Here is a 26,779-nt window from a genome sequence, read left to right on the forward strand (position 1 = left end):
ATATATATATAGATTATTGGGTCCCCTTGTACAGTAATTCAGAGTCATTGGCGTTTGTCTCAAAAGGTCTTGTTACACATTTTTATTTGTCTCAAGTGATAAATAACTTGATATATACTTGGTGCTCTCTGTCTCAATTTTTCTTATTTGTTGTAGAAATGATGCCTTGTAGGTGTATCATTTGTCACATGCATGAATTGTAGTATGAAATGTTGTTTTCACTTTGTACTGAAAATTTAAAATAAAAAGTTGCTTAAGAGATATGAGCATCAACGGATTGATATGAATGATTAGTGGGGTATAACTCAGTTGATTGAGCATTTTTACCTCTATTTATGCGGGCAGATGTTCGAAACCCCCAGACAGCAATAAATATTTGTGTAAACTCTCTCTCCCAATCACTTGTATTTAAAAAAAAGAAAAAAAAAGTACATTATTAAACCCTATCCATCTTATTAACCAATAAATATGAATGTGAAACCCTATCCATCTTATTAAACACATCCACAAAGTATATTAATAATGTTGTGTTGATTGTTTTGGTGGCACACATCTATTAAATTATTGGATATTAAGAGCATAGCAATGCACGTGCATACTATATGCATCAGTACTTCAAATTAAAGAGTTATGAACATTAAATCATATACCGTTTAATGTTTGAGATGGGATACATACTTCTTTAAATGTGTTTTTTTTTTTTTTTCATAGAAATAGAAAAGAACATTTCATTCCCTCTGAAATTAACCCTTCAACTTTATATAGAGAGATGGTTTCATGCTCTTTTTTTATTTGGATCAAATAAGAAACTTTCATTCCACCAATGGCGAAGAAAATATACAACTAAACTTACTGAGTTCAGTGGCCTCGTTAAAAGCTTACCAAAAAATAAGGAAAATGTGGTTTCATGTTCTTTTTTCATCAAATAGTTGTCCGCACAATGGTTATAGTTATTGCAGTAAAACGGATTCAATTATTTGGATGTGAAAATAATGTTATTTGTTGTTTGGGCCTTATGGCCTTAGGGCCTCCCTATAACCCAAAATAAAAAAAGAAAGGTTATGATGGGCCAAGGTTTCTTCATAACCCTAGTTGACTCTTGATCCCACTCCTAGGCCTTGGGCCCTGGGCATCTGTACACCATTTTGGTAGACAAAGCGTTTTGTCAGCAGCACAATCGAACTAAAAATTTCATGAAGGAGCAACTTGATTATATATAGAAGAAGGCTAAAGCAAATTAGATAATAAGGTGGCCAAATTATGATGAACATATTAATCTAAATGTTGCTGCATGTCTCTGCAAAGTTCCAAATCTGCTCAAATTTCAAACTTTCTCTGAACATGCTCACAAAACTAAACCACAAAAGCCGAAAATGCTAAACTAATCTGTGCTCAGCTCAAGTTGTATTATGATGGGCATATTAGATTCAATCAAATCTGTTGTTATAAGAAATGGTTATCCTTTTTGGCGTAATGGTTACATTCAAGTGAATGCATCCAAAAGGCCAAACTGGGAACCTTCCATTGAGCCAGAAAACATGCATGTTTTTGTCTGATATGATGATGCTGAGACATTGAACTGGTTAATGGTATTGGTTTGCCTGTTTGCTAAACTGCCAAGCCTAAATGATGTATATATATATATATATATATATGGCCAGTTGTTGTTGTGCAAAGGACAAGTATGGTATGGATACTTCAGTCTTAAGTCTCTAATTAAACAAAACTACTTCGACTGGTTGTTGGTAACCAAACGATCCCAGATTCTATATATAAACAGAGCACATGTTTGTTATGAGGAATTTTTCTTTGTATTTATTATCTTTATATGATGGAGGAAGATAGAAATTTTCTGGAACATATACCAGTAGAAGCAATATTAATTGTCTCACCATCCTAAACTTGTGTAATGCTTGATTAACTGTCAACAAGGTTTAGCCCAGTTGAAAATGGACTTGACTTGCAGATAAGTTGTCTCAGGTTCGAACTTCCATGGCATCTTGATAGTGTGTGTGTGTGAGAAACCCTCTCCCCCTTGTAGTTTCGACTATCACTTATATATATATATATATATGATTAACCATTATAGATATGTGAAGTGGGTTTGGCAGCATGATTGGTTTGATTGAGTTTTAATTGATATTGACGTCTAGAGACGGTTAGAAAATTCAGAGTCATATCATTTTAGTTATGTCATGAGGCGCCGCTGACCAAGAAAATTCTGGCCCATGTAATCAGATGCCTTGAGGATTTGCCAACACCTTGGCACGATCTGTATCTGTATGCGAACCTGCCTAACGTATAATCAATTGGTGAATTGAAAAGTAAACACATACACGAACTTTTGTAAGGATTGGTTGAGGATTGGTCAGGTGAGTTGAACAGATTTTGAATATTTTACAGTCAAATTGGCTCTGAATTTGATGGATTGCTATGAAATGAGTCAAATGACCAAACTATTGGTGTTTGTCTTGGCTAGGTGGTCGATAAGTCATCAAGTGCCAGTCAAATTTGGGCCAGCGTAGGATTGTCAAATTTCAAGTTGGTAATATTTATTCTGGTCATGAGTTTATCAGTTGGTTTGAAACTTTCAAGACCCAAATTTCCAGCTTGGGCTCTGCATGATTGTGAAGCTCAATGTCTAAGGCCCTAAATTGTAGCATTATATATTGTTATTATATGAACCAGTCTATGTAGCCTGCAGTCCAAGTTTTGTGTTGTTGGTTGGCTATTGACTCATTAATTGGGATTAGTTGAAATCCATGAAGCCACAAGTCATAACAAAGAAAAAATGGTTAAAATTGGTGTGAAAATCCATTTGATCACAACCACAAAGGTCAACTCCTCCCCCTCATATAACCTGTATTTTTCCTTGCACGTTCTCTCTCTCTCTCTCTCTCTCTCTCTCTCTCTCTCTCTCTCTCTCTCAGAGCCTTGGTTTTATGTTGCAACTGCTGGTTTTAACTTCCTCTCTCTCTCTCTCTCTGGCCCACACTCGGATTCTTACATGATGGGTTCCCTCTTTTTCTCCGTTCTTTAATCATCTCTTTCAGTTATAAATTTAAATCCACTCTTTTAGAATTGAAAGTCCCTCAAAAACCCACCAAACCAAGCAAAACAAATCTAGCAGCCTCTCCTTCTTGTGCAAGCATTTGATTGATGATGGAGAAATCTTGTAATTCATCTCTGATCAAAGCTGTTCCTTCTAAGCAAACCACATACTCTTGCACTGAGGAGGAGAGTGGTTGGACTGCTTACTTTGAAGACTTCTCAAACAACAACAACAACAGGGAAGGAGAAGCAGCAGCAGAGGAACAAAGTCTCTGCTCAAGTTTTGGCTGCACTTCTTCTTTGGTTTCTGATGCTGCTTCTGGTGCTGCATGGAAATTAGCTTCCCAAAACAACCAAAACCAACATGCATGCTCTAATTCCATTGGGGGCTCACCCAATAATTTTCCCAAGAAATTAACCTTCAAGAAAACAAGAACCAAAAAGATTTCTGGTGATGATTTAGAGGATACTGCTAGCTCTCCTGTTAATAGTCCCAAGGTCCGATGAGCCACACATACAAATTACTTTTTCCCTTTTCGATTTTTATGTTCTCTCTCTCTCTCTCTCTCTCTCTCTCTCTCTCTCTCTCTCTCTCTCTCTCTCTCTCCCCTTTAGTATTTTTAGTTTTTGGCAATTGACTTTTTGTTGGTCTTTTGTCATCTTTGTTAATAGATTGGTGATTTGAGACCAGTTGGTATAAATCCCAGAAAGATAGATGATCATCATATCAATATTAATTCTTTGGTACTACTTTTCTTTTTTTTTTCCCCCTTAATATATCTTCCGTTAATTCTTTCTTGGGAAAGTAATTAATTATTGGTTGATTATAACAATATATATATATACACATATATATATATTTTTGGTCCTGGTGGTTTTGTAGGGTAAAGAGGGTGAGCATTTTGCGGAACTGGAGCAGGCAGATGATCATGAAAAGACTAATGATTGTTGTGGGAAAACTGACAGCACAGACTTAAAGAAAAGAGGGTTGTGTTTGGTTCCTATGTCCTTGTTAGCCAACTATCTAGTTTAATTTCAAGTTTGTCAATTAATGAAGTATCTCCATCTCAATCTCTCTCCTGCTTGTATCCAAACTTACTGTATAAAGGATCCATCTGTACGTATGTTGTATAGCTTTTGAAATTCCAGATCATATCTTCCCGTTCGTATGTATTCACAAGAACTTGGGCTTTGTTAACAAAGGAACCTATTAGATGTAAATAATTGGAAAAATGTTCTCTTTTCAGATTCTACGCTTATGTTGCTAAACAAGTCTAAACCGTTGTTCTTTTGACTAATTGTATGGTCCAGATATATTTACACTCTGATAGCATAAGCATGTGTTTGATGTTCCGTGGTCGGTGTTCGGTAAGAAACAATCACAATCACTGCGTAATTATCTATAAAACTAATTGAAAAGTTACATGAGGTGGCTAACCTAAGACTGGTAAACAGTTTTCTTAATTTGGAAGAAATGCTTAAGACTGGAGATCAAAGGTGTCTCAACAACAAGCGAGGCAAATTGCTTAAGGCCGGCCTTTTGCGTCCCCTTGCTACATTTCTTTACATCGACTCATCCAACATGTATGTATATATATATATATATATATATTTATACAAAATACCATATAATAAAATTCAAATAGTTCTTATTATAAAGATAAATATTAAATAATAATAATAATAATTGGTTCCTAATTATTGAGACATTATATATGCAGAGGGCATGAGAATCGCAACAACTAAATTCTAAAGGATGTAAGTTCCTTGTACTCTCAGAGCAAACAATATAAAATAGATGGTACCAAGACATTAAAAAAAAAAAAGGGGAAAAAAAAAGAAAGTAGATTGATAGGTTTTAATATTAATTCATCTTCAACCTCTTGCAGGCCATTCATTCATATAAAAAATACTCAGAAACGGCTGCAACACAAAGACCCCTCCATGTGCACGAGCATTAAAGGCAGGTGAGAGACCGCATTCATACTAAGAGCTAGCTTGCTTGCTTGCGTAGAGTTTTTGTTTAGAAACATTGATCAGCTCAGCTATATTCCCACCATTTATTCTTGTGCTGCTGGCCTTTGACTCTTTCTTTCTATAATATAACATTCCCTCTTCTAAACCTTTTTCCATCTGATTCTTCTCTGCATAATTAAAGATTAAGATGCTACCAATGTGCTTGCTTTGTATACAAGGGTGGAACCAAGAACTTTCATGCGGGTGGGTTATAAATGTTTCTTTTTCGGTTTAAGGAGATGCTATGGTGGAGTAGAGACTATTTTTTTTAAGGAATGAGGTGGGCAAATATACTAAATTTCCTAAAAATAACACTAAAGTCTTATTTATCTAATTATTTAGACTGGGATGGAGCCCACCCTAATCTAAGGGTGGTTCCTGCCTTGTTTGTACATATATTTTGAGAGAAGGGACTCTGTGATGTTTGTCGATTTAGGTGTAATTCAATATATTATTGACTAATTCTCTAAAAACTTAAAATTTTAAAACTATTAGTCTAACATGACAGAGCATATATATATTTGAACGACGCAATTAGTTAAGAAAGTTATACATGTTTATACCATGAAAAAGATAGATTTTTTAATTTTATTTTATTTGCGACCAAACAAGACATGATTGATGGTGTTTTTTTATCCGCAAGGATGCCCAAAAGTGGGTATTAATTGACACTTTTAGCCACAGCCTATAGGGATGTTTGTCATTCTAGTGTAGAAGAAGGTTGATGGTGCATATACGTCAACTTGTTTATAGTGCTATAGCGTGGGATAATATAAGGTTCTTGATGCGTTTGTCAACTTGATTATAATGGATAATACCTTCTCTACTGACTACGCACCTGGATTAGTGCTGTTTAATTAAACTAGATTCTAGTCCATATAATACATAAATAAGTACTAGTTTTCATAAACAAAATTTTGACACCCATGTTTAATTGTTTAGAAGAAAAGGGACTTCAAGAAAAATGACAAGTAATCGCGTAAATATAAGTACAAATTGAACCAAGCAAGTCTACATTAATAATTGGAAGATCTATAAAAACTCGATGATGAATTTGAAATAACTAGATATAATTATATCGATGATTTGAATGACTTAAATTCTACGAATATTTTGAAAAAAATGTACATGAATTTGCTGTATTTCTTTCCTTAGAACGGTCAAGAATCACTTTTCTCTCTTGACAGTCCAACATGGTGAGGTATTGTCAAATGCTCTACAAGTTCCCACATGATGATATATTGCCTAGTTTGAATATTAGAGGAAAAAGGAAAATTGATCTCGAGCACTTCGATAGGAATTTTATTTGATCATGATGGCAATGGATTATTGAACACCATATATGACAAATTATATATTCAAGCGCCGAATTGAGGGAAAACGAAGTGGCAACGAAGACCCAAATGAAGTAAATATTAAGTCTTTGATTCGTCACCAATACGTGAAGAAATTCTTGAAAATTATGCACCAAATGAAGAGGGTTGTGGATAATGAGCAGTGCTCCTTGGAAGCATACGGCTCACCATTTGTATGAAATTATACGTAATTTATATATACAACTATCTAGAATTAGTTGTGGACTCCATTCGGCTGTGATAATTTTGCATATAATACTGTGCAAATTAATGTTGATGAAAGAGTGCTTAGGGTAGTTGGATTAGGTTAGAGACAAATCAATAATTATGAATTTTTGAAACCTCTAAATATTTTCTTCTCTTGAGTTTTGTTGTTATTGTTGTCGAAGTTAGAAATGAAAGAGGAAAACTCATACACACGGATGCTTGAATCTAAGATTATTTGGGAGTACACTAAAAATCTAGACCAATCCAATAATACCAATTAATTTATCTTGGGTTTAGTTTTCAAGATAAGCATCAAAGCTAGCGTCTAATCGAATAGACAATTATCTTAATCTTTTTGGTTATGTGTTCAATTTTGCCTTCAAATTCATTAGCATGCAAATCAAAGTTAGGTGGCCAATCACATAGTTAGCGACCACTAATAATAATGCGATTTCAACTTGTGGGGGTGGTAGATCAAAGGTCTAAGTCATTTAACTAAAACATGCAGCAACGTCACGAGGAATAAAAACAAAGCATGCATGTGTTCTAGAAGACTTTTGTTTTCTTTCGGCACTGCTTTAATTTGGAACAGCAATTTTCACTTTTTTCAAAAAAAGAATGGATTGGAGTGCTTGCCTGAATATAGACGCAGTTTCCATTAGCAAAGTGTAGTTCAACTGGGTTTCTGTGTGCCCTCATGGTAATACTCATTGCGGTCATGTCATGCTCATCAGTTTTCGTTTTAATGGTTATTGATGTTTTTGAACTTCTGGGCTTAATATGTGAATTCTCTATAACAATAATTTGACATTATACGTTACAAATTATTTTTAAAATAATTTCGATGGAGCTAGAGCTTCTATTGATGGATCCTTCAAATAAACTTATTTGAGGGACACCCTTGTAGGCAGGGGTGGAGCCAGCATGAGACTAGTGTGATCCCAAGCCCCACTCTATTTTTAGATGTTCTATTTGTATATTATTTATGATATATAATATTATAATATATTAGATTAGTTTAAGGATATTTTCTCTGAAATAAAATAATATATTAGGTTCTTTTTGTCCACAAATTAACCATAAAATTTCTTGATCTCCCTTCTACTCATTTTCTTTAAATCTTTAGGTTAGTTTATGATATTTGCACTAAAAACTCCTAAAGTTTAACTTTTCTTTCTCTTTCTCTTCCTCTTTTATTTTCCTCATTTTTTATGTATGTGTTGGGTACCTTAATATTGCGGTTTATGAACAATTTTTTTTCTATTTCTTTTTTATGTTGGAATATAAATTATTAATTTTTAAATCTTTATTAGATGATAAAATTAGTATTTAACCAAGTTAAAATATGAAATTCACAATAATTATGAAGAGAATGTTTTATTTACGAATAATGTGAAATCTTGGCTCCACCATTGCTTGTAGGCCCACTTCGCATTGTATATCACTAATCCAAATCATATATTTTTTAGATAATTATTCAAAGATCATCTCTACAAAAAACAAAAATCACTTGAATCCAATATCATTTGAGTTATTGACATTTTAGTACTTTCTTGAAGCACCATATTTATTGATTTTGTAGGATATAATTGGATGTCGAAACACTTTCTGATTTGTCTAATTTTTTGCAAGGATGATCTATGAATGTAGACTTAAAAAATAGATTGTTTGGATCATTGAAATTTTTTTCGTAAGGGACTCTAAAGGGTTTCCCTCAAATAAAATTATTTGAGAGAGACTATATATATATATGAGCATAGCTTTGAATTTGGAATATTTTCCAACAAAAATAAAAATGAATAAATAATATTTTCCGAGTAATGATTTAGTGGCTCCTCATTATATATGATTTTTTTAGATGTGTTACCAAAGTGTTATGATCTGAAAATATCTGAGTAACTATTTTTTTGCCATTTTTATTTTCTTTGAATCTGGGGGTCAGTAACTTAATCAAATTGTCCTATCCACAGTGTGTGTATGGAAGAACAATCTTATTCTATAAGTTCTGGAAGTACCTTAGAAGAAAAAAATGGAAGAAGAAGATTTTCTGATTTTGCATGATTGAGACCGGCCGACATAAATAATTGGACCTTAATATAGTACTGCCTGAGATGGTTACTCACTCCTATTATGTACTGCGCGTGATTTTCGGGAATGGCAATTGTCTGCTTGACAGGTCAATACCATAAAAAATAGAAGAAGAACAAATAAATCTGTTGCAAAAATAAATAAACAAACAAATCTTCAATTTTTTTTTTTTTCCAAAAATAAGAAGGAAGGGGGAAGATTTCTCACACAGATCTGGATTCTCTACTTGATTTTTCTTTGCTTTGATATGCTTGATTTTTATTCTAATCGTGTTACTTTATTAAAAATTTATCACTAATATTATGAGGTTTAAAACCTGAGACTACGAATCTACAAATGAAAGTCATTTTCTACAAACTAGATTCATCGACAATAAGCAAACAAATCTATTATTAAGAAAAGTTAAATTATAAAAAAAATTAACGTAAGAAAATACAGGGACCACCTCGTGACGGAGTAAATGATCATTGATTGAATTGAAGACCAATTTGAATTAGACACGTGCCACCACCATGCTTTAGAGCATCTCCAAGACAGTTTTTAAATTTTAGCCAAATTTTAACTAAAATGATTAGAAAGCTATTATAGAAAATTACTTTAAAAAATATATTTCTTCCAATAATGTTTTCTATTTTGGCTAGTCTCTAATATTTTATTATTTCTCTCTCCTCCACACTAAATTAAAAGTTCATTAAAAAAATCAACAAAATAAAAGGTGAGAGAGAAAAGGAAGAAATGGAGAACCCTCAATTTCTCTCTCCTCTCTCTAAGAGCACTTCCCCCATTTTCCATGGCAAAAGGCAAGGGGAGGCAACGATAGTTACTATTCATGTGAATATCGTCTGTCATAGCAATTTTTTTGATGCATTCCCTCCCATTGCCATGGCAACCCAAGGGCAACTATTATTCACATGAGATATGAGGAGGGGGATTTGTATGGAGTTTTGGTGTGTAAAGTGAAGAACATGGGTAGGTATTTATAGAAAAAAAAATTCTAAAATTTTTGGTTTTTTTCAAATACTTTTTTTGTATTTAAATTGGTCGTTGACGTCACACTGACATCGGTATGAGGTCAACTTGCCTAAGCAGCAACCCATGCAAGTCTTGCCCTTGGCCTTGATAGGGCCTAGCTCCTACTAAGGCTGGATTGCACCCTAGGATGGGTTTTGAGAGGCTAGGGGGCATTTTGCATGAGCAAGCCTTGCCGTTGGAAGTGCTCTAAACATAGAGAGCCACCAAACTCAAATAGGGAGTTCTCTAAAATAGAGAGTTAGATAGCAAGTCGAGCTGCATTTTACCCTCATTCTAGCCAAAATAACTAAAGATCATAATATAACAACTCTGCTAGAGATACTCTTAGCTTCCTCACATTTGGTCCATATAAATATATTCATTCACCAAAATGTTACTTGTATTTCGGTTTTGCATTGACGTTAACACGAACACGATATTCCAAATTCTATCTAATATGGTAACACATAACATACCCCGTGATGACAAAATAATGATGGCCATTTAAGTCCCGTGAACAAACAAAAAATTAAAAAAAGAAAAAGAAGAATTTGAGACTTTGGACACATTTGGTTTGCTCAACATGAGCTTGAAAATCCTGCAACCTTAAAATTGTCCCGTGAATGTTCTTGCTTTTCTAGCAAGCCAAACATTGGATAGTAAGCAAGCAAAGTTTCTCCTTTGCCGGCATTATATTCTCTGCAACCATATATAAAATAATACTCCTATTTGTGTTTGTGTATAAATAAAGGACAGAGAGAGAGAGGGAGAGAGAGAAAATCTTAGGCGGCCTGCAAGGAATATAAGTGTAAAATTTAGTCTACATTCACTTCATTTTCCACTCAGTTAAGCCCTAATTGTGCTTATGACGTGTGAATGAAGAGCAATGTAGTCACAGGTGTGGTTCTTCCACCTCAGAAACATTTCAATATTTTGATACATCTATGTCGTTAGTCAACAACTATAACATTCTCGTTATGGTCATTTTCTTGAGACAGGTGCAAAGAAAGAAAAATAAATGCATGGAATAGAGTTTGGAAAATATATTTTTATACCGGTTTTAATATAAAAATAGAAGATTCATTGCATCCGTTGTTAGAATCTAACATAGTGCGTCAGGCACAAGAAAAAATTGGATGCTACCTAACATTACGATGATATGTGCTGTTCTTGTGGATGATAGGAAGATTATATGCACGCTTTTAAAGTTTTAATGCCAAAAAAGCCCATAACGCTGGACGGTTTGACGTATCATTTGTTTCTTTTTGCGTTTTTCTCTTGATGTCTTTGTCTTTAATTGGCCACGTCCAACTAATCTCACTGAGTTTTCTTTCCTCCAAATTCCTAGGTACTAACTTTAGGGTACTCTTTGAAGTCCTAAAGTGATGTCAAAAGTTAGAGGAGGCAGTGGAGGATTGAGATGGATTTGTTGCATAGCCCTCTGAAGAAGGTGAAGTTCATGCATGTTTTATCACCAGCCTTTAATTTATCCACTTTGATTACGGAATATCAGGCTTTGCCTAACGCAAATCTTCTTTTCCCCAATCAAACTTTTCTTTGTTGAAATTAGCATATGTGTACTCAAAACTTTTGACAGCCGTAACTCTCTAAAGGCTGCAATTTGTGAATCTTGGGTTCTGTTTTTTACCACAGAAGAAAGCTTTTGAGTCTAATTGACCACATCTTTAATTCATACTGGAAAGTACTTTACAATGGTAGATGAGCAACTGGGTGCATTTGAATGACAAATGCCAGTAAACATTTATAACTTGATTTTGGACGTACATTTAGAATCAATACTCTTAGTTAGGATGAAAAACGAGATGTTACACGTGCTAAAAGCCGTCGCGGGGAACTTGAAGATCTTGAGCAAACTCACTTTCCCATGTAAACTAGCAGTTGAGGTCATGTTCAAGCTCCCACTAGTGACATCTGCAATGAAATTGGGATTTGATATTAGGGCCTCCGCATTTAGATCCACAGAGGTGGTCGTGTTGATCTTGCCTCTTGCAGGCACAAGTTCTCCTTCAATTGGAACTTCCGCTACAACGCTGTTTCGATAATGAACATAAGCAGTGGAATTCTTGTACTTGAAGCTTCCATAGTTCCTATTTTCTATTGTAATAAGCATGCCTAGTGTGACATTTAGTGTCACATTTGGGAACAGAGAAAACTGAATGTTCTCAAGGCCAACTGGCTTGGCATTGATTTTGGGATCTTTAGGCTTCAAAAGGGTGAGTGATAATGTTGTGAGGACAATGACAACAATAACTAGGAAAATTGCTGTTATACCACAGCAGATTTTAAGGCCTCTGCGCGGGGTTTTGCCGGTCGTCATGCTGGATTTCTGAGAAAATTGAGGCTCAGAAACCTTGATAACAGGCCTAATTAGCAGGAATGGTTGGTGATTAGAGTAATTAAGTTCATACTGATGAAGATCATATATAGGAGGTAAGAATATACAAGGTTGTGTTAATGTTCTTATTTAATTCTTGAATTTTGTTTCTCTCTATAAGAAATGAAAGTTGAATGCTAAATTTGGCTGTCATGCTAAATATGGATGTTCATTTTAGACAATGACAAGAGATAAGCCTTTCAGTCGAAACTTAAACGCAGGACAGTAGACCTATAAATCGAAGTCTTCCTAGAGGACGTCCAAGAGTTCAATGCTTGACATCCACTATGCATGACACAAGAAAATATTATAAAAGAACATTTGGTATGAATTGGGCACGGGAAAAGTTGATCCAAGAGGAAAGTTGCTTGTCAGTAGGTGCATGAGATATGGGCTTGGAATTGTGCTCTTTAGGCCCAGATAAATGTTCTGGTTTTTATGTTCTTTTGGGCTGCTATTGCTTTCCTTACTTATTTATTTTATAAATACAAACGATAGTTTATTAAACTACAAATGGAAGGAAGATTTCTCATACACCTTATTACAAAAAAAGTTTGAATAATTTAGTAAAGGGCAACTCTCCTCCATCTCCATGTGCGAGCAGTAGACTGCACCAATTAAGCTAATTGGAATACAATTTGTTGACTAGAAAAGACATTAAAAAAACCTTCCCTTTTTTTTTCTTAAACTTGTGGAACCAACTTCTTACATGGCGAAAGCCAATTTTTCACAAAGCAGTATTTAAATTATTTTAATATACGAAAAGGTATTTTGATAAAAATATATATTAAGAGATAATCGAACTTGAATATAAAGAGAGACACACATTATAATTATATTAACCAATTCGCCTAATCACATCTTGCATAAGCTTACAAACATCAAACATTGGCTTGCAATAAAAAATAAAAAGGGAAACATCAAACATTGGCTTTGAATAAAAATGAAAACATTAAACATTGGCAAACACGAACTGTCAGACAGGAAGCCGAAGCTCGTTGTATACATTAACAACGTAAAATATTTGGTAAAGTTACTGTTGAAATTCGTACGTAACGCCCTTTGTGTGAGCGTGTGGGTTGCCTGCCTGTCTCTCTGTCTGTCTGTCAATTTGGCTCTTCTATTATTCGATATATCGCCGGCCAACGAACAAAGCCAACGACCGCGTCACTCTTCTAGCTCCCTTTCTTCCACAATCTCCCAACTTTACTCTCTCTCTCTCGCGCGCGCTCTTTCTCTTAGGCCTTTTGATTTTGTTCAAGATGAACGACCTGCTTACGGTAATTTGGTTTTTTAATTAAATTCATGAACTGTTACTATTTTGCAGTAACAGTTAGTTTGCACTGTCTTGGATGACAATTGGATTTCGTCAGTAAGATTTAAATGTTCTGAATTCGGTATTTGAATTTGGGTTTATTGGCTTTGCTTAAGAACTGGGTGGTGCAGTTTGGTTTGGATTGGTACCCTTTTTACTGGTGATTGGCTTTTGACTGCCTGGAAAATTTTATCTGTGATTTTCATGTAAATTCCAAACTTTGGGATATTACCCACTTGTAATTTAAGGTGAATCTTGTATTAGAGGAATCACAGATCACTCAAACTTGAGCTTTCACTGATATTAACTTTGCCCTTTAGTTGATGAGATGACTGACTGAAAGGGGACATACTATTTTTTTTTAAAGAAAAGAACAGAGTTCTCAGTTTTAGTGATGCATTTTTTCCAATGGTCCCTGGAAATCAAAAGTCTTTGATGTATGAATTTGTTTTTCAGAGTTTTCTTAGCAACCAGAGACTCTGCTGATTCTGTCATAAAAGGCTTTATATTTGTTGCTTTTGTTTTGATGATACGATTGAAATCAGATATTTTCTCATTAGTAAACCTTGTTCGCCCGAAACTTTTTAAACAAATTGAATTGAATTTGCGTTCAACAGATTGGTTAATTTGTAAGTGTTTTTTGCATCATCCTTTGAAAATTTGGTTTTCGTGAAAAGAGACTTTGTGTTTTCTTTCTTTCAGCGTGTTGTAATCAGTGCTTATTTTGTGTAATTGTGCTCTGCTTTAGGATTCGTTTGTTGGTGATGCAAGAGCTCAGCCTTCCGGAACAAATGATATCGAAATGGGAAGGCCAGTTCCTAGCAGTTTTGACACAGGAATGGATGCTTTCAATAAGCAGGTCTTTCCTATCCACAAAGTTTTATTTGGTTGCAGACTACATATATGTAATCTGGAAGTCGAAACCGTTTAGTTTATTTGGGATTTATGTGAATCTTTTCTTAAGATGTAGTAGAAATTAAGTGATGCAGGAAGAAAGAAATCCCTAATGAAACGCATGTATTATGTTTTCTTCTTAAACTCTTTACTATTGGTTTATGTGGTTAAGATTTGCTTTTTATTCTTTTTCCGTCAACACTTCCTCAAGTTACTTTTTCCTCTTTTTTGTTTTTTGTTTTGTAATTTAGATACAAGAGGTTGAGAAACAGGTGGATAAGCTCTCCGGACTTCTAAAAAAACTTAAGGTACGTTAGTTTGTATTATAAGCTTCAAATCTTTTTAAATCTTGGAATTGGGGTCTGATTTATCTAAGTTTCATTGGCTTTGGTTCTGTATTGATATAGCTATTTTGTATTTGATTGTGGTGTTTATGTTGAAACATCTGACCTCTTGTACAGTTACAGTGTTCTTCAATGATAATTTTGCTTTCTTAACAAATCCATTCACTTATTCAATAAAAGAACATTCACATCTGCACCACCATATTTGACAGACGTTGTTTATCAATTGCCTAAAACTTTGTACTATGAACATACTTGGCAATATGGTCAAGACTATGTAATGTTGTTGTGCTTGTGCTAGGATTCATTTTGACAGTTGAACTTCAACTCTGTGTGTGTAAGGCAGCAACTAGAAACTTATTTTGGATTTTTTTTTTTTTTTTAATAGGATGCAAATGAGGAGTCGAAGTCTGTTACAAAAGCATCTGCCATGAAAGGTATAAGCTATTTCCAACTCACCCATAGTTTGAAAAGCTTGCACCTTAAAATGCAATTTCATCAATACTATTGTTCTACAAAAAAGTTAACTGTGAATCAGCACGTAGCAGAGCGTGGATCACTTTAGCTAGGAACTTGTTTTGGTTTTCTGTTGGGAGCAATTTTAAGCAGACTTGGCCGACTACTTGGAACGTGGGGAAAATTCTTGCTAACTGTTTACGGTGCATTATACTGATGTTGTTAATCTCTGTTCTGTCTGCAATACTCTTACACCATTATCCTTCTTTCAGCAATTAAAAAGCGGATGGAAAAAGATATTGATGAAGTGGGAAAGATTGCACGTGGTGTCAAAACAAAACTAGAAGCAATAAGCAAAGATGTAATACTTTAACAATTCTTCCTCAATCTACCAGCTTTGTTTAATATTAGTTAGCTGTTTTCTAGCTATCTAATGACTTCCCTTGTCCTTTCTCCAGAACTTAGCCAACCGACAAAAGCCTGGATGTGAGAAGGGAACAGGCGTTGACAGATCAAGAATGAACATGACAAAGTTTGTTTAGAGTGCTTGTGTATTATATTTTAGAGTACTTAACACTCTATAGGCTAATCATAATTGATTTGATTTGTAAACTACTTTTCTGTTTGGCAGTTCCTTGACAAAAAAGTTTAGGGAGATAATGATTGAGTTTCAGGTATATGTATATCTACACATTTTGTTTGTTACTCTTTTACTCATCTTCCTCCACTCTTTTCTTCTCACCAATGTATTATATTCCAGACCCTCAGACAACGAATCCAAGATGAATATCGTGAGGTTGTGGAGAGAAGAGTCATTACAGGTTTGAATGCCTCTTCAAGACAAGCAATTAGAGTATAAAAGTTACATATTAAGCGATGGTGTTATAATTTTATCATCATATTTTTTGATGAATGATCATATCTTTACACATTGCACTTGCAGTTACGGGAACCAGACCAGATGAGGAGGTGAGCCCAATTCCTGATTTTAGAATTTTAGGTCCAATTTCCTTTGAGAGTGTTTCTAATTTGCCAAATTTGTTGACTGTGTTAGACAATTGACAACCTGATAGAAACTGGAAATAGTGAGCAAATATTCCAAAAGGCAGTTCAAGAAATGGGAAGAGGACAGGTATACTCCTTTTGATTCTTCTTATTCGAATAATTCTAAGTTTCCCCTTGTTTTCCACTTGGGAAAGTTTAGCCTGAAACTATGAGAATTAAATATGGTACTCTGATTCCAGGTGCTAAATACTGTGGAGGAAATTCAGGAGAGGCATGACACTGTAAAAGAAATTGAGAAAAAGCTTCTTGACTTGCATCAGGTATGTGTGTTATACCATGAGGTTTGGCCCATCCACCTGAAACTAACCTTCTCTAATACGATTTTTTATTAAATTTTCAGATCTACCTCGATATGGCAGTCTTGGTTGAGGCTCAAGGAGAGATTTTAGACAACATTGAAACTCAGGTTTACTTCTAACTTTGCATCCTTAGACATGCATTCACAAGTGCATACATATGTCTGCGCTGCATGTGTAATTGTGTATTGCTTTGCGTTATGTGTTGATCGGAATCTTGTCCAGGTTACGAATGCAGTCGATCATGTTCAATCTGGGAACACTGCACTTCAAAAAGCAAAGAAACTCCAGAAGAACTCCCGAAAATGGATGTGCATTGCCATCATTATTCTCTTAATAATAGTAGCTATTATAGTTGTCAGTGTCCTCAAACCATGGAAAAGTGGCTAGGGTGCTTGAGTCTGCCCTTGTCTCTTCACCATGTAATATAGATGTGTTATTATTTTCAGTTTCACCTCTGTGAGGACTGAGTGTCTTACTTGTTTAGTTGTGATTTTTTCTGTTGATTTTTGTTTTTTGTTTTGTTTTTATGTTGCTTTCTTCTTGTCTTCTGGCTTTTAAATGTTTTATTTTGTGTGTATTCTTTTGAAGCTTGGTTTATTCATGGTGGTGTGCATTTCATACTACGAATTGAAAACGATTGTAAGGTTGTCCTCATCAAAGGGATTGCTTTCAAATGCATGGACAAGAGTCATGTCTAATAAAAATGTATCAATGAATAAAATTCTCCTAACATATAAAAAAGGATGAATTATATTAATATTTAATTTTATCTAAATATTATTCTTATTAGCAACCAAAAGGAATTTATAAACTTGTTTTTGTTTTTATTAAAATCAAAATTGTCATCGTATTTAAAAGACTTATTAAAATTTACACGCAATTATATTATATTAACTTTTTGTCTCATATATCAGTGTGTTATCATATGCCAATTCGCCACTTTCTATTTCATGATTTTCATTAATCAAAATCAGAAATTCTTTTTATATATGATTATTTTTCAAGGAGGCTAAAACGCCCTGCAGGTTGGATGTATCCACTTACCCTTGTGTAGTCTTTTGACAAAAATGGCATGCCTTTTCTTCTGGAGATATTGAAGAGAATGAAAATGGGCTCCAACCCTAGGTTCCACTACTTCCAAAACTGCTAACAAATCCATTCAACCCAAACCAGGTTCAACCTAGTGACATCTTTCAAGGTTTGAATTTTTGTACGAGCCGGTTATATGTAATGTTTTTTTCCTCACCATGTGGATTTAGGTTTCATTATAAACTAGTGAGACTTCTATGCATGTTGTGAGAGAGAAGTTGCATATAACGCGTGTTGTGAGAGAGAAGTTGCATATAACGTGCGAGAATTCAACCACCTTTATTCTAACCTAAGCCTTGGCTATTATACCTCTAACCCAACAGTTATTGTCCTTCATTTGCCTTCCTTCCCATTATAAGATAACCAATCCAATTCAACCCTGCAGTGGCTGTCCATATGGTGTTAAGAGGTTTTTAGGGTGGTTAGATTTCAAACTAAGGTTACAATATTTAATAATGCATTGATAGTTTAAAATGTATGCTAATATATATCTATCTTTTTTAACTCAAACCCCTCTTAACACCTAAATTACAAATTAGATCGATTTTATGTTTTCTTCTTCATTTATGATATTGGGTGGTTTTTGGAGATTAGTTATATCCTTCTTATGAGGTAAAGGTACATCTTAGGTTTTGTTCTTCACTTATGGGATGAGGTTGATTTTGGAAATTGATAATATATTGGGTTGGGTAGCTTTGGGCTTATTTACCAACAGGGCTTGTTTTGGGTTGAGGACATAATTTGGATCAACTACAAATAGACATTGGCCCAATGCATTTTTGTTTGTTTTTGGTCTGATCCAATGCAATTTTGTTAATTCATGCTTACCTTGCCTCTCATAAAATCAAACAGGTTTAATTTTTCTCTTAAATTATAAGCCCTTTCGTTGGTGCAATGTGAAAAAACTCATCGAGTAAATTGTATTATTTGTCTTTGGTCCACAGGTGACAAATGCAGTGGACCATGTACAATCAGGAACAGATGCTCTACAAACTGCAAAGAGCTTGCAAAAGAAGTCAAGGAAATGCATGATGATTTCCATAATCTTGCTCTTGATTATTGCACTCATCATTGTGCTCTCCATTCTGAAGCCATGGAAGAAGTAATTAAGCAGTGCACGGTTGGCAATCTTCCTTTCATCACAGATACTCAGCCTATCTTTACTCAATAATTACAAGGTGCATCTTTTTCTCTGTAATTTTTTATTCTTTTTGCTTTTGGTGGGGAGGGGAAGAGGAATTGGTTCTGTAAAGACACAATTATTCAGAAACAATGCCAGATGGTGTATTGGCTGGCATGACATGTTTTGATTCCCATGTTTTAGCCCATCATCATAATTTTCTTCTTGTTTGAGACTTCAAAACAGCAAAGAATTGCATAACTGATTTCAGGAAATTCAGGCAGGATTAGCAAATGCAGAGTTGGGGTTCAATAATGAGCTGCTTACTCTTTTGGTAAGTTCTGAATTTTATTCATGTCAGATAGAAAAATGAAAAAGAATTACTTAATAGCTGTGAAGAAAAGAAAAAAAAAATGCTTGATGAAGGCCAATGGCAGCTAATTGATGAGGCCAGACACAAAACTGTGAAGTTATCAGAATTGAAACCAGAATCAGAAAAAACAACCAAGTAAATTATGAGAAATAAGAAGAGAAAATTCATGATTTTTCTCCTACCCAGCATGCCTTGTAAGCCATTTACTCCTTGCAGCTGATTCTTTTGAGGGTAGGGAGGGAGAAAGACTTTCATGAAACAGGAATAGCACTATTTTGCTATCCCCGTTGCAACTAAGTTTTTCTCGTAGGGAGGAAGTAGGGGAACTGTTACTACTTTAAAAAACTTCAACAAACAGAATGAGGAAACAGAGGAATTAATAGGAATGGAAGGATACATTTCAAACTTAAAAGGAAAAAATATCCCATTACAGTACACAAGAACAAGTTTGGTCCTCACTTTAGAGACTAATAAAAGAAGTACTAGAATGCACTAGCTAGCAAAAACAAAAAAATATACCCAGAAGGTCTCAATCACCTATATCATATTATTTCAGCACATTATTCTACCCCAGTTCCCACAATATATGAGCTGGATAAAGTCCCAAAGTACGCTTGGACCAAACTCAATTCAAGTGGCTCTCTCTCTGTCTCTTACATTCTTGCCTTGGCAATCACAACATTTCCTTCACTCAGATCTGTGGATCCTGACCTGGTCCATGATTCTTTGAATTGTTCTTCAGTCACTCCTGCAAAAGAAGAAAACAAAAATGAAACAATGATGGTCAATAATGTAATTAATCACCCTTTCATTTTACCAAGAGAACAAAACATTTAGAATGACTTGCCTTTGCCCATAGCAGCAGTTGAAGAAATGCCTCCCTGGACAGTCTTAAGGTACCTATCATAGAAATTAGCACCAGACCATTTCTGATGAGCAAGTGTGTCAACTCCATTGTTCCTCTCCTCCCTCTGGATCCTCTCAACATAAGCCAGCATTCCCCTCCTAGCATAGTCCTTTGCGAAAGTGTCGACCACAAGCGCATCAGCATGGAAACCAGCCAGTGTTATAAACTGCCAGCAGTACCCCAACTTTGCTATCCTCGGAATGAAGTCTTTCATTTGATCATCAGTCATTCCAGATGCATCCCAATTGAAAGATGGTGATAGATTATAAGCCAACATGACCTCAGGCTGCAGAGACTTCACCCCCTCAGCAAATTGGGTGCACTCAACCATGTCGGGGCTGGCTGTCTCCATCCAAATAATATCAGCATGATCAGCAAAAGCCCAGCCACGCACAACAGCTGCCATCACAGAGCCTTTGAACCTATAGAACCCTTCTCTGGTCCTAGGCAAGTCCCAGTCCCAGAAGAGGTTCTTAAGCCCCAACCTCTCAGCAATCTCGCGGCCTTTCTCATTTGACAAACACTTATCAGGGCTAGAATGGTTGGTCCATTCATTCAGTCTCCTCCTTTTCTCATGTTCACCGACGTTCATGGCCTTAATTGCATCTGTGACACATTCAGAAAATGTCTTCAACCGTGCCATTGAAATCCAATTGTCCTCAAGGGCCTGCAGCTCAGCTCCTGTTTTGCCAGCAGCCATGGCTTCAGCTAGAAGGGTAGCCAAACTCTTCCCTCTGAGATTCGGGTTTGTTACCCCAAATATAAACTGATGGTCTCTGGTGTCCACATTGGTTTGGATCAAAGTAGCGCCAACTGCATCAGTTCTAGCCACCAAGACAGTCTCAGTTCCCATGACATCAAATTGCAACCTTGCAGCCACAAGTCTATTAATATGTTCACCAACAGAAACAAGCACTTTCCCTGCCATGTGACCACATTTTTTGGTCACAGAGGACTGGTCCTCAATGTGAACACCAGCAGCGCCACGCTCCACAAAAAGCTTGCAAAGCTTAACAGTTGCTGTGGTGCCACCAAAACCAGTATCACCATCAGCAATTATTGGCTTCAAGTAATCAATATAAGGGGTTCTAGCCCTCTCTTCCCGGCTCATACTCATCCGAGCCTCTTTTTGCTTGCGATCATGGTATTGTTGCGCAAAAAACAAATGCTCCACCTTGTTTGGGACGGTGTCATAGGGGTAATCAGCAAGGTCAGGACCAGGCTCATTGGTGCTGGTGTGTGTAGACGAGCATTGCCAGCCGGAGACATAAATGGTGTCCAAATGCTTGGCCATCATGGTGACTTGGACAGGGTCTAGTGCACCAAAAGTTCTTGAGGATGTGCCGTTGGCTTGATGAGTTTTGAGAGTTCTCCACAGCTTTTTGGCCATTTCATTTGAGCCATAGCTTTGTCTAAGGGTCCCTCTTAGTGCCACAACATCTTTAACTGCGTATGGACGTTTTGTTAGCTTGAACCTCTCTGAGCCCCACCATGCCTGCACATCTGCTACCTCGGCTTCAAACCTTCCTTCTTCTTCCATTATCTGTATACAAAATTCCGGCATAGTTACAAACATGTAGAAAAGCAATTTGCATTGCTTAATTTTGAACTCATTTTAATTGGAAATTCGTATAATTTATGTTCCATCTACGGTTCTTCATAACAACATCAATGCATACATATCATATAGATACATGCAAATATAGGTACATGATCTTTCAATGAAATACTTCTCACTTTTTAACAAATTTATCAACTTTTCAGGAATGGTAAGCTCCTCCTTGACCAAATTAACCCACATATCCATAACTCAATGGCAACAATTGATGCCATGCATGCTAATAGGCCATTTGTGAGAACTTAAGTATTTAAGGTCGAATTTTCTTTCCTTTTTAATCATAACATTGGGCCTGATTAGAGAGTCTAGCTCCTTCTATACACCCAGCGTAGTAGAAAAGGTATGGGACCTACAAAAAATGTAGGTCTTACACCTATCAGCAACTACTGTGAGAGCCGATTGCAATGCGCCAGATGTATAGAAGTTTGTTTGGGTGATGAGACTTGAGTACAAAAAATGAAACCGAATCCTCAGTATAAAATATGAAGAGACTGATTGAAACTAGGGAAAACCAATTATATGAAACACTGAAAAAGTGCTTGAATATTATTATAATGTAGTACAGAAATAGCTCAAAATTAGCAAATCCTAGGAGAGAACTACAAGCAAGGACACAACTAACAGAAAATTAAAAGAGAGAAAGGTTGTTCATGGCTTACCATTGAAGGCACTGAGTAAGATGCAGCCATGGCTAGAACTTGTTTTTGGTATGAAAGCTTTGTGAAACAACTAGGAGAAGTTCATGAGAAAGCTCTTCCAAGTCCCAATATTTATAACACCAGCGGGGGAGAGGTAACAAGTTCTTGTGACATTGCTAAAACTCTACCCTTGTGGATAAGAAAGAAACAAAATCCAAGAAATTTCCACAGTGCTTCGCAATATTAAATATTTATTTTGCAGAAAAAAAAGCGAAACTTGTCCCATGGGAGCTGCATTTGCAGGCACGTAGGGTGATGGCATGCACTAGTTCTCTAACAATCCTGAGTCACCATGCTTAATTGTCTTCTTCTTCCAATTTTGGATGATGTCATTATTTTTTATAACATGATAAAAGAAGAGAGTAACTGATTCTGTTTTTCTGTTTGCTTTTTTTATTATTACTTTAGTTCTTCAACTGCCTCAGATGTGCCTAGATAGGCCACTTTCATTATTCTTCAATTTGCTTTCTGGTTTCTGCATATGAACTAAATCTTAGCTGGTTATTATTTCTTTTGATGCTCATATACAAAAGTTTTCGTGTGTGTGTGTGACCAATGTTTTTGGTTTGTTTAAGATGAGACACCCAATATCGAGCCATCAATGTGGACCAAGGGATGAAAATTTCGATATCGAAATAAATGAATGTTGACTAAAGATTGAACCAGATAAAATTGTAGCATAATTAGGCTTCTCCCATCCATGATAAAGAACTTGAGAAGATTATTTACCGTGAAACTCTGATATACATCGTTGGCTCATTCTTTTCTCGAACATAATAGCTTGTACAAGATGAAGTTGAGAAGATTCATGATTTAATTACTTGTTTGTTCTTCTTAACTGCATGTGATCGATGAGATTAAAATCCAAGCTAGCTCCAAGTTAAAGTAAAAGTAGCAGAGTTGGTTTGTCGCTTTTGTCCTTTAAATCTTACTCAAAGCCTTGAAAAACACTGTTCTCGGTTTTCTTTCTTTAAGGCAATGCGTCTTTCTGTCCTAGTGGCAACAAAGAACATGTGACACAGTCACACAGCCGTGACAGATATAGATAAATGCATACGGCGTCTCTGTAACATATATACATGCAATCTGGAGGCATGTGGATTCTGTAATATTAGGTTGAAGCTTCAACTTTCCTTGTATGTATAATTCTTCAGTTCGTATGTTATAGCCCTTTTAATTGGGTAAAAAAGGTTGCAAGAGTTTGTTAGATTGGCCATGAGCATGAGTGAGATGAGTAGTATAAAGGGTTGCATGATTTGGGGATTTGGACTTTCCCAAGGAGCTAGCTAGGTGAAGCTCTCTGGATGGATAACCCTATCTCCTAACTAGATGACAATCTTATCTTCATGAAGTTTTCTCTATTGGTATGTTTACCCTTTCTTTCTTTGCACATTATCATGCAGCAAAAGTGGCTAAAATTGACCAGAAAAGAAAGAAGAGAAAAAAAAAAAAAAAACTCTCATTTGCATGTGTTGATGCACAAAAATGGTCGAATATTTTTGGGCTCAATTTAGGGATGCTGTCACTTTTGACATTGGTGTCGTACTGGATAAAGGCTCTCCGATACTTAAATTAGTATTAAGCATGGAGTGATCAGTGATCTAGACAGAGTGATGGCTGAATATACCAACGAATGTTGCAGTTACCTTGTTTTGGGGACTTGCGACCCTATTTATAGACTTTGGGAGATGTGCATCTTGAGTAAGATTTCAATGTGAGACTGTGGGCATTGCTTGAGGAAGCGCCACATGTCCTTATGAGAAATTCTTAATGAAGTGTGGTCTTTTGTCACGATCGGCAAACTATGGTGCAGAAGGCTCACATCCTGCCGATGGTACTTTGTGGGACGCAATTGATTACAAATTTTAACGGGTCCTTCTCATGGGTCCCTTATTTCACATATCGTTCTCTGATTGACCAGTCAGATATGGTATAAACAGCATGCATGGTAGATCAAACTCTGGGAACGTCATGCCATACACATGCATTACACAGATTGGTCTTAATTCCTTAACATTTTCTTATTGGTAAATTATATGGTCTGGTTGGCAAGTGGGCAGTTATAGCATATGCAGTAGAAAAATCAAGATTGGGATAACATGTATATACGTCATGGACATAGAAGGGATAGATATATTTGCACCGTCTGAAAATGACGATATATGCGCACCAGATGATGATATTGAATTGAGATAAACATAATAATAATGGAATGAATTTGAACACATCCTTCCTGATGCGAATATGAGGAAGGAGGAGGTTTTCTTTGGGAAATGGGAGATTGAGAGCGTTGAAGGCGCAATCAACTCATTTCAAGTGGTCCTCAATTGCTGCTGATAATTCTGGCAGGGCAGCATGTTTTGGATTTTGAGCATTTCGAGGTGGAACAAATAACTTTCTTATCTCACGTATCTTTGGAATCTCTCTCTCATTCCCTCTCCTTTTCTCAATAATTGCATCGCTCATTTGACATTCAACAATACTAATCTTACCATGTGTACATGCTATGCTATAAAATGAAGTAACAAGTTCAACAAAATACACCTTTCAGTTAAATCATGTCTCTTCCTAGTGTCTCCTTCTTGACGACTGGATTTCTCACCGGCGATACACTTCGACTTTGATTTTGGTATTCTTGGCAGCCTCTTTAGAGAACTATGATGCCCTGTTGGAGGCAGATTTGCTTGTGACAGGTTATATATATACTACAATGTTTTGAGTAATGTTAATTTACAAGTATAGATTGGTTAGATAGTTTTTATTTATTTATAATATTGTTAAAATAGTTACCTACCTTACAAGTTAATTGATTATTAGTACCACTAGTTCATGTGTCACATAAAGTTCTATCTAAAGACTAGAGAACTATAATGTATGGTAATTATTTATCTAGATGGGCCACCATCAAATTCAACTAGGCCCAACACTTCTATTACAGGGCCAAGCAAGAGCCATTGTTTCTAGGCCCGCAAAAATTAATATACAAATTATATTTATGATTTTATTGATTAATGAGTAAGAGAAAATGGAGAAAACTCCTCATTTCATGTTTGGAAACTGGAATTGGATTGAATTGAAGATGATATAATACGAATCCAATGATGAGTTTGGTATTACACATGATTAAGAGGTTGGATTAATTAAAATGTTATATTACATGGCCTAGCATGAATAGACATAATTCAATCCAATTTAGTGCCTATTTGACATCACTTATATGGGCATATAAGTGATTATTTTGAAAATTTTGAAACCCCAGTCTATTTGGTAAGAGATAAAAAAAAGCACTTATTGTAAATAATTGTTGTGAGAGAAAGTAATTAAGGAAAACATCTAATGAGCTGCTTTCATTTTTTGATTATGCAGTAATCAGTTTGGAGAGGTGCTGGACTTTAATGAAAATTCAAGAATTTCAAAAATAACCCCATCTATTTCACGCTCGTGTCTCTCTTCTCCTAGTTTCATTCTTCTCCTTCCCATCGCTTTCTTCCATGTTCACTTGTTCACGAGTGGATGAGAATGAGCTCTTCTCCTTCTCTTCGATCTTCTCATTCTCTTCCGCTCGTTCTTCAATTTTTCTTGTTGGATCAATTGAAGTCTTCTCTAAAAGCCATAAGACTCAGGTATGAGACATATTAGGTATACTTTTCTTTTCAATTTCATTCTTCTCAATTAGGGTTAGGGAAGCTCGCTAATTATGGTACAATTTACAAATCAAACTGATATGATAGCGATGACTGGTAAGCTTAATATTATCCTTCTTCCTGTAAACCCTAGAAATACCAATTTCATAGTCACTCATTCTTCGTAGAAACCCTAAAAACAGACTTTGTGATCTTCCTTGAGATTAATGATTCGGCAATGACAACTGGAAGACGAAATGATTGGAAAGCCGCGAGACAAAGTAGCCATGACTCGTTTTTCCCTTTGTTATACTATCTTACTGATGAAGAAGAAGCTTTAGAAATGGTAAAGGTTTTTGCATTGAACAATAAACAATTTGCTTTTCTTAAAGGTGACCCAAAAACCAATATGGACCCCTAATTCAATTATTTAAATGGACAATTTCGTGTTCCTGCTTGTTAAGAACCAAATTCTTATTTGTTATTAGAGAAGACTCGAGAGAGTGAAATCCAACCCATTTCATTTCATACTATAAAGATAACAACAGCTTGAGTAAAAAGAAAAAAAAAATGATACTTTTTAATTAGATGCTCCATTTCAAACCATAGACTAGTCCCCTAAATAATTTCATTATTTAAGTGGAGAATTTTAAACACTTGAATGGAAGAGTTAATTCACCATAATGTTCCTTTTAGTTATTATTCATAGCTCACAGCACTCTCACACAAAAATTTATCAAACAATCAAAAACTTATTATTGTACCAACATCACTTTTAACAAAAAGTTTACCAAACGCCAAATTGCTTTATTTCACAGCTAATTTCTCTTAAAGCAAATTTAACAACGATTATAT

The 26,779-nt window shown here is 35.5% G+C and overlaps 4 protein-coding genes across 5 annotated transcripts; 2 read left to right on the forward strand and 2 right to left on the reverse strand.

The window, feature by feature from the left end:
* Positions 1-2,906: 2,906 nt before the first annotated feature.
* Positions 2,907-4,304, forward strand: LOC117622677 (vascular-related unknown protein 1). Its single transcript, XM_034353435.1, has 3 exons — positions 2,907-3,549; positions 3,724-3,795; positions 3,935-4,304. The coding sequence occupies exons 1-3, from the start codon at positions 3,160-3,162 to the stop codon at positions 4,082-4,084; spliced, it is 612 nt and encodes a 203-aa protein (XP_034209326.1). The 5' UTR covers positions 2,907-3,159; the 3' UTR covers positions 4,085-4,304.
* Positions 4,305-10,510: 6,206 nt separating this feature from the next.
* Positions 10,511-12,066, reverse strand: LOC117621936. Its single transcript, XM_034352463.1, has 2 exons — positions 11,608-12,066; positions 10,511-10,519 (listed from the first exon to the last, which is right to left on the reverse strand). Exons 1-2 carry the CDS (start codon positions 12,064-12,066, stop codon positions 10,511-10,513), a joined length of 468 nt encoding a protein of 155 aa, XP_034208354.1.
* Positions 12,067-13,087: 1,021 nt separating this feature from the next.
* LOC117623449 (syntaxin-132-like) lies at positions 13,088-18,873 on the forward strand. Of its 2 annotated transcripts, none has more exons than XM_034354438.1 (13): positions 13,088-13,403; positions 14,187-14,297; positions 14,584-14,640; positions 15,065-15,113; positions 15,405-15,493; positions 15,591-15,664; positions 15,764-15,806; positions 15,893-15,953; positions 16,076-16,101; positions 16,187-16,264; positions 16,377-16,457; positions 16,538-16,603; positions 16,719-17,174. In XM_034354438.1, exons 1-13 carry the CDS (start codon positions 13,386-13,388, stop codon positions 16,881-16,883), a joined length of 918 nt encoding a protein of 305 aa, XP_034210329.1. In that variant the 5' UTR covers positions 13,088-13,385; the 3' UTR covers positions 16,884-17,174. The 2 variants fall into 2 exon arrangements, with proteins under 2 accessions (XP_034210329.1, XP_034210330.1); XM_034354439.1 differs by lacking the exon at positions 16,719-17,174 and adding an exon at positions 18,530-18,873 and having other exon boundaries at positions 13,159-13,403.
* A 512-nt stretch (positions 18,874-19,385) lies between these two features.
* LOC117620574 (isocitrate lyase) lies at positions 19,386-22,470 on the reverse strand. The gene is made up of 3 exons (XM_034350683.1): positions 22,263-22,470; positions 19,926-21,528; positions 19,386-19,826 (listed from the first exon to the last, which is right to left on the reverse strand). Exons 1-3 carry the CDS (start codon positions 22,290-22,292, stop codon positions 19,732-19,734), a joined length of 1,728 nt encoding a protein of 575 aa, XP_034206574.1. The 5' UTR covers positions 22,293-22,470; the 3' UTR covers positions 19,386-19,731.
* Positions 22,471-26,779: the final 4,309 nt, after the last annotated feature.

This window comes from Prunus dulcis, chromosome 3 (assembly GCF_902201215.1).
Source record: "Prunus dulcis chromosome 3, ALMONDv2, whole genome shotgun sequence".
In the NCBI taxonomy this organism is placed as follows: domain Eukaryota; kingdom Viridiplantae; phylum Streptophyta; class Magnoliopsida; order Rosales; family Rosaceae; genus Prunus; species Prunus dulcis.

What these genes read in the sequence shown, in the direction of transcription:
- LOC117622677 (XM_034353435.1), top strand. Translation starts at nt 3,160, where the DNA reads ATGATGGAGAAATCTTGTAATTCATCTCTGATCAAAGCTGTTCCTTCT. An exon ending in CTCCTGTTAATAGTCCCAAG is followed by an intron (nt 3,550 to 3,723) that starts GTCCGATGAGCC and finishes CTTTGTTAATAG; the next exon opens with ATTGGTGATTTGAGACCAGT. An exon ending in ATATCAATATTAATTCTTTG is followed by an intron (nt 3,796 to 3,934) that starts GTACTACTTTTC and finishes GTGGTTTTGTAG; the next exon opens with GGTAAAGAGGGTGAGCATTT.
- LOC117621936 (XM_034352463.1), bottom strand. Translation starts at nt 12,066, where the DNA reads ATGACGACCGGCAAAACCCCGCGCAGAGGCCTTAAAATCTGCTGTGGT.
- LOC117623449 (XM_034354438.1), top strand. An exon ending in GGAGAGAAGAGTCATTACAG is followed by an intron (nt 15,954 to 16,075) that starts GTTTGAATGCCT and finishes TTGCACTTGCAG; the next exon opens with TTACGGGAACCAGACCAGAT. An exon ending in TAGACAACATTGAAACTCAG is followed by an intron (nt 16,604 to 16,718) that starts GTTTACTTCTAA and finishes AATCTTGTCCAG; the next exon opens with GTTACGAATGCAGTCGATCA.
- LOC117620574 (XM_034350683.1), bottom strand. Translation starts at nt 22,292, where the DNA reads ATGGCTGCATCTTACTCAGTGCCTTCAATG. An exon ending in CTTACTCAGTGCCTTCAATG is followed by an intron (nt 21,529 to 22,262) that starts GTAAGCCATGAA and finishes TTTTGTATACAG; the next exon opens with ATAATGGAAGAAGAAGGAAG. An exon ending in AACTGCTGCTATGGGCAAAG is followed by an intron (nt 19,827 to 19,925) that starts GCAAGTCATTCT and finishes CTTCTTTTGCAG; the next exon opens with GAGTGACTGAAGAACAATTC.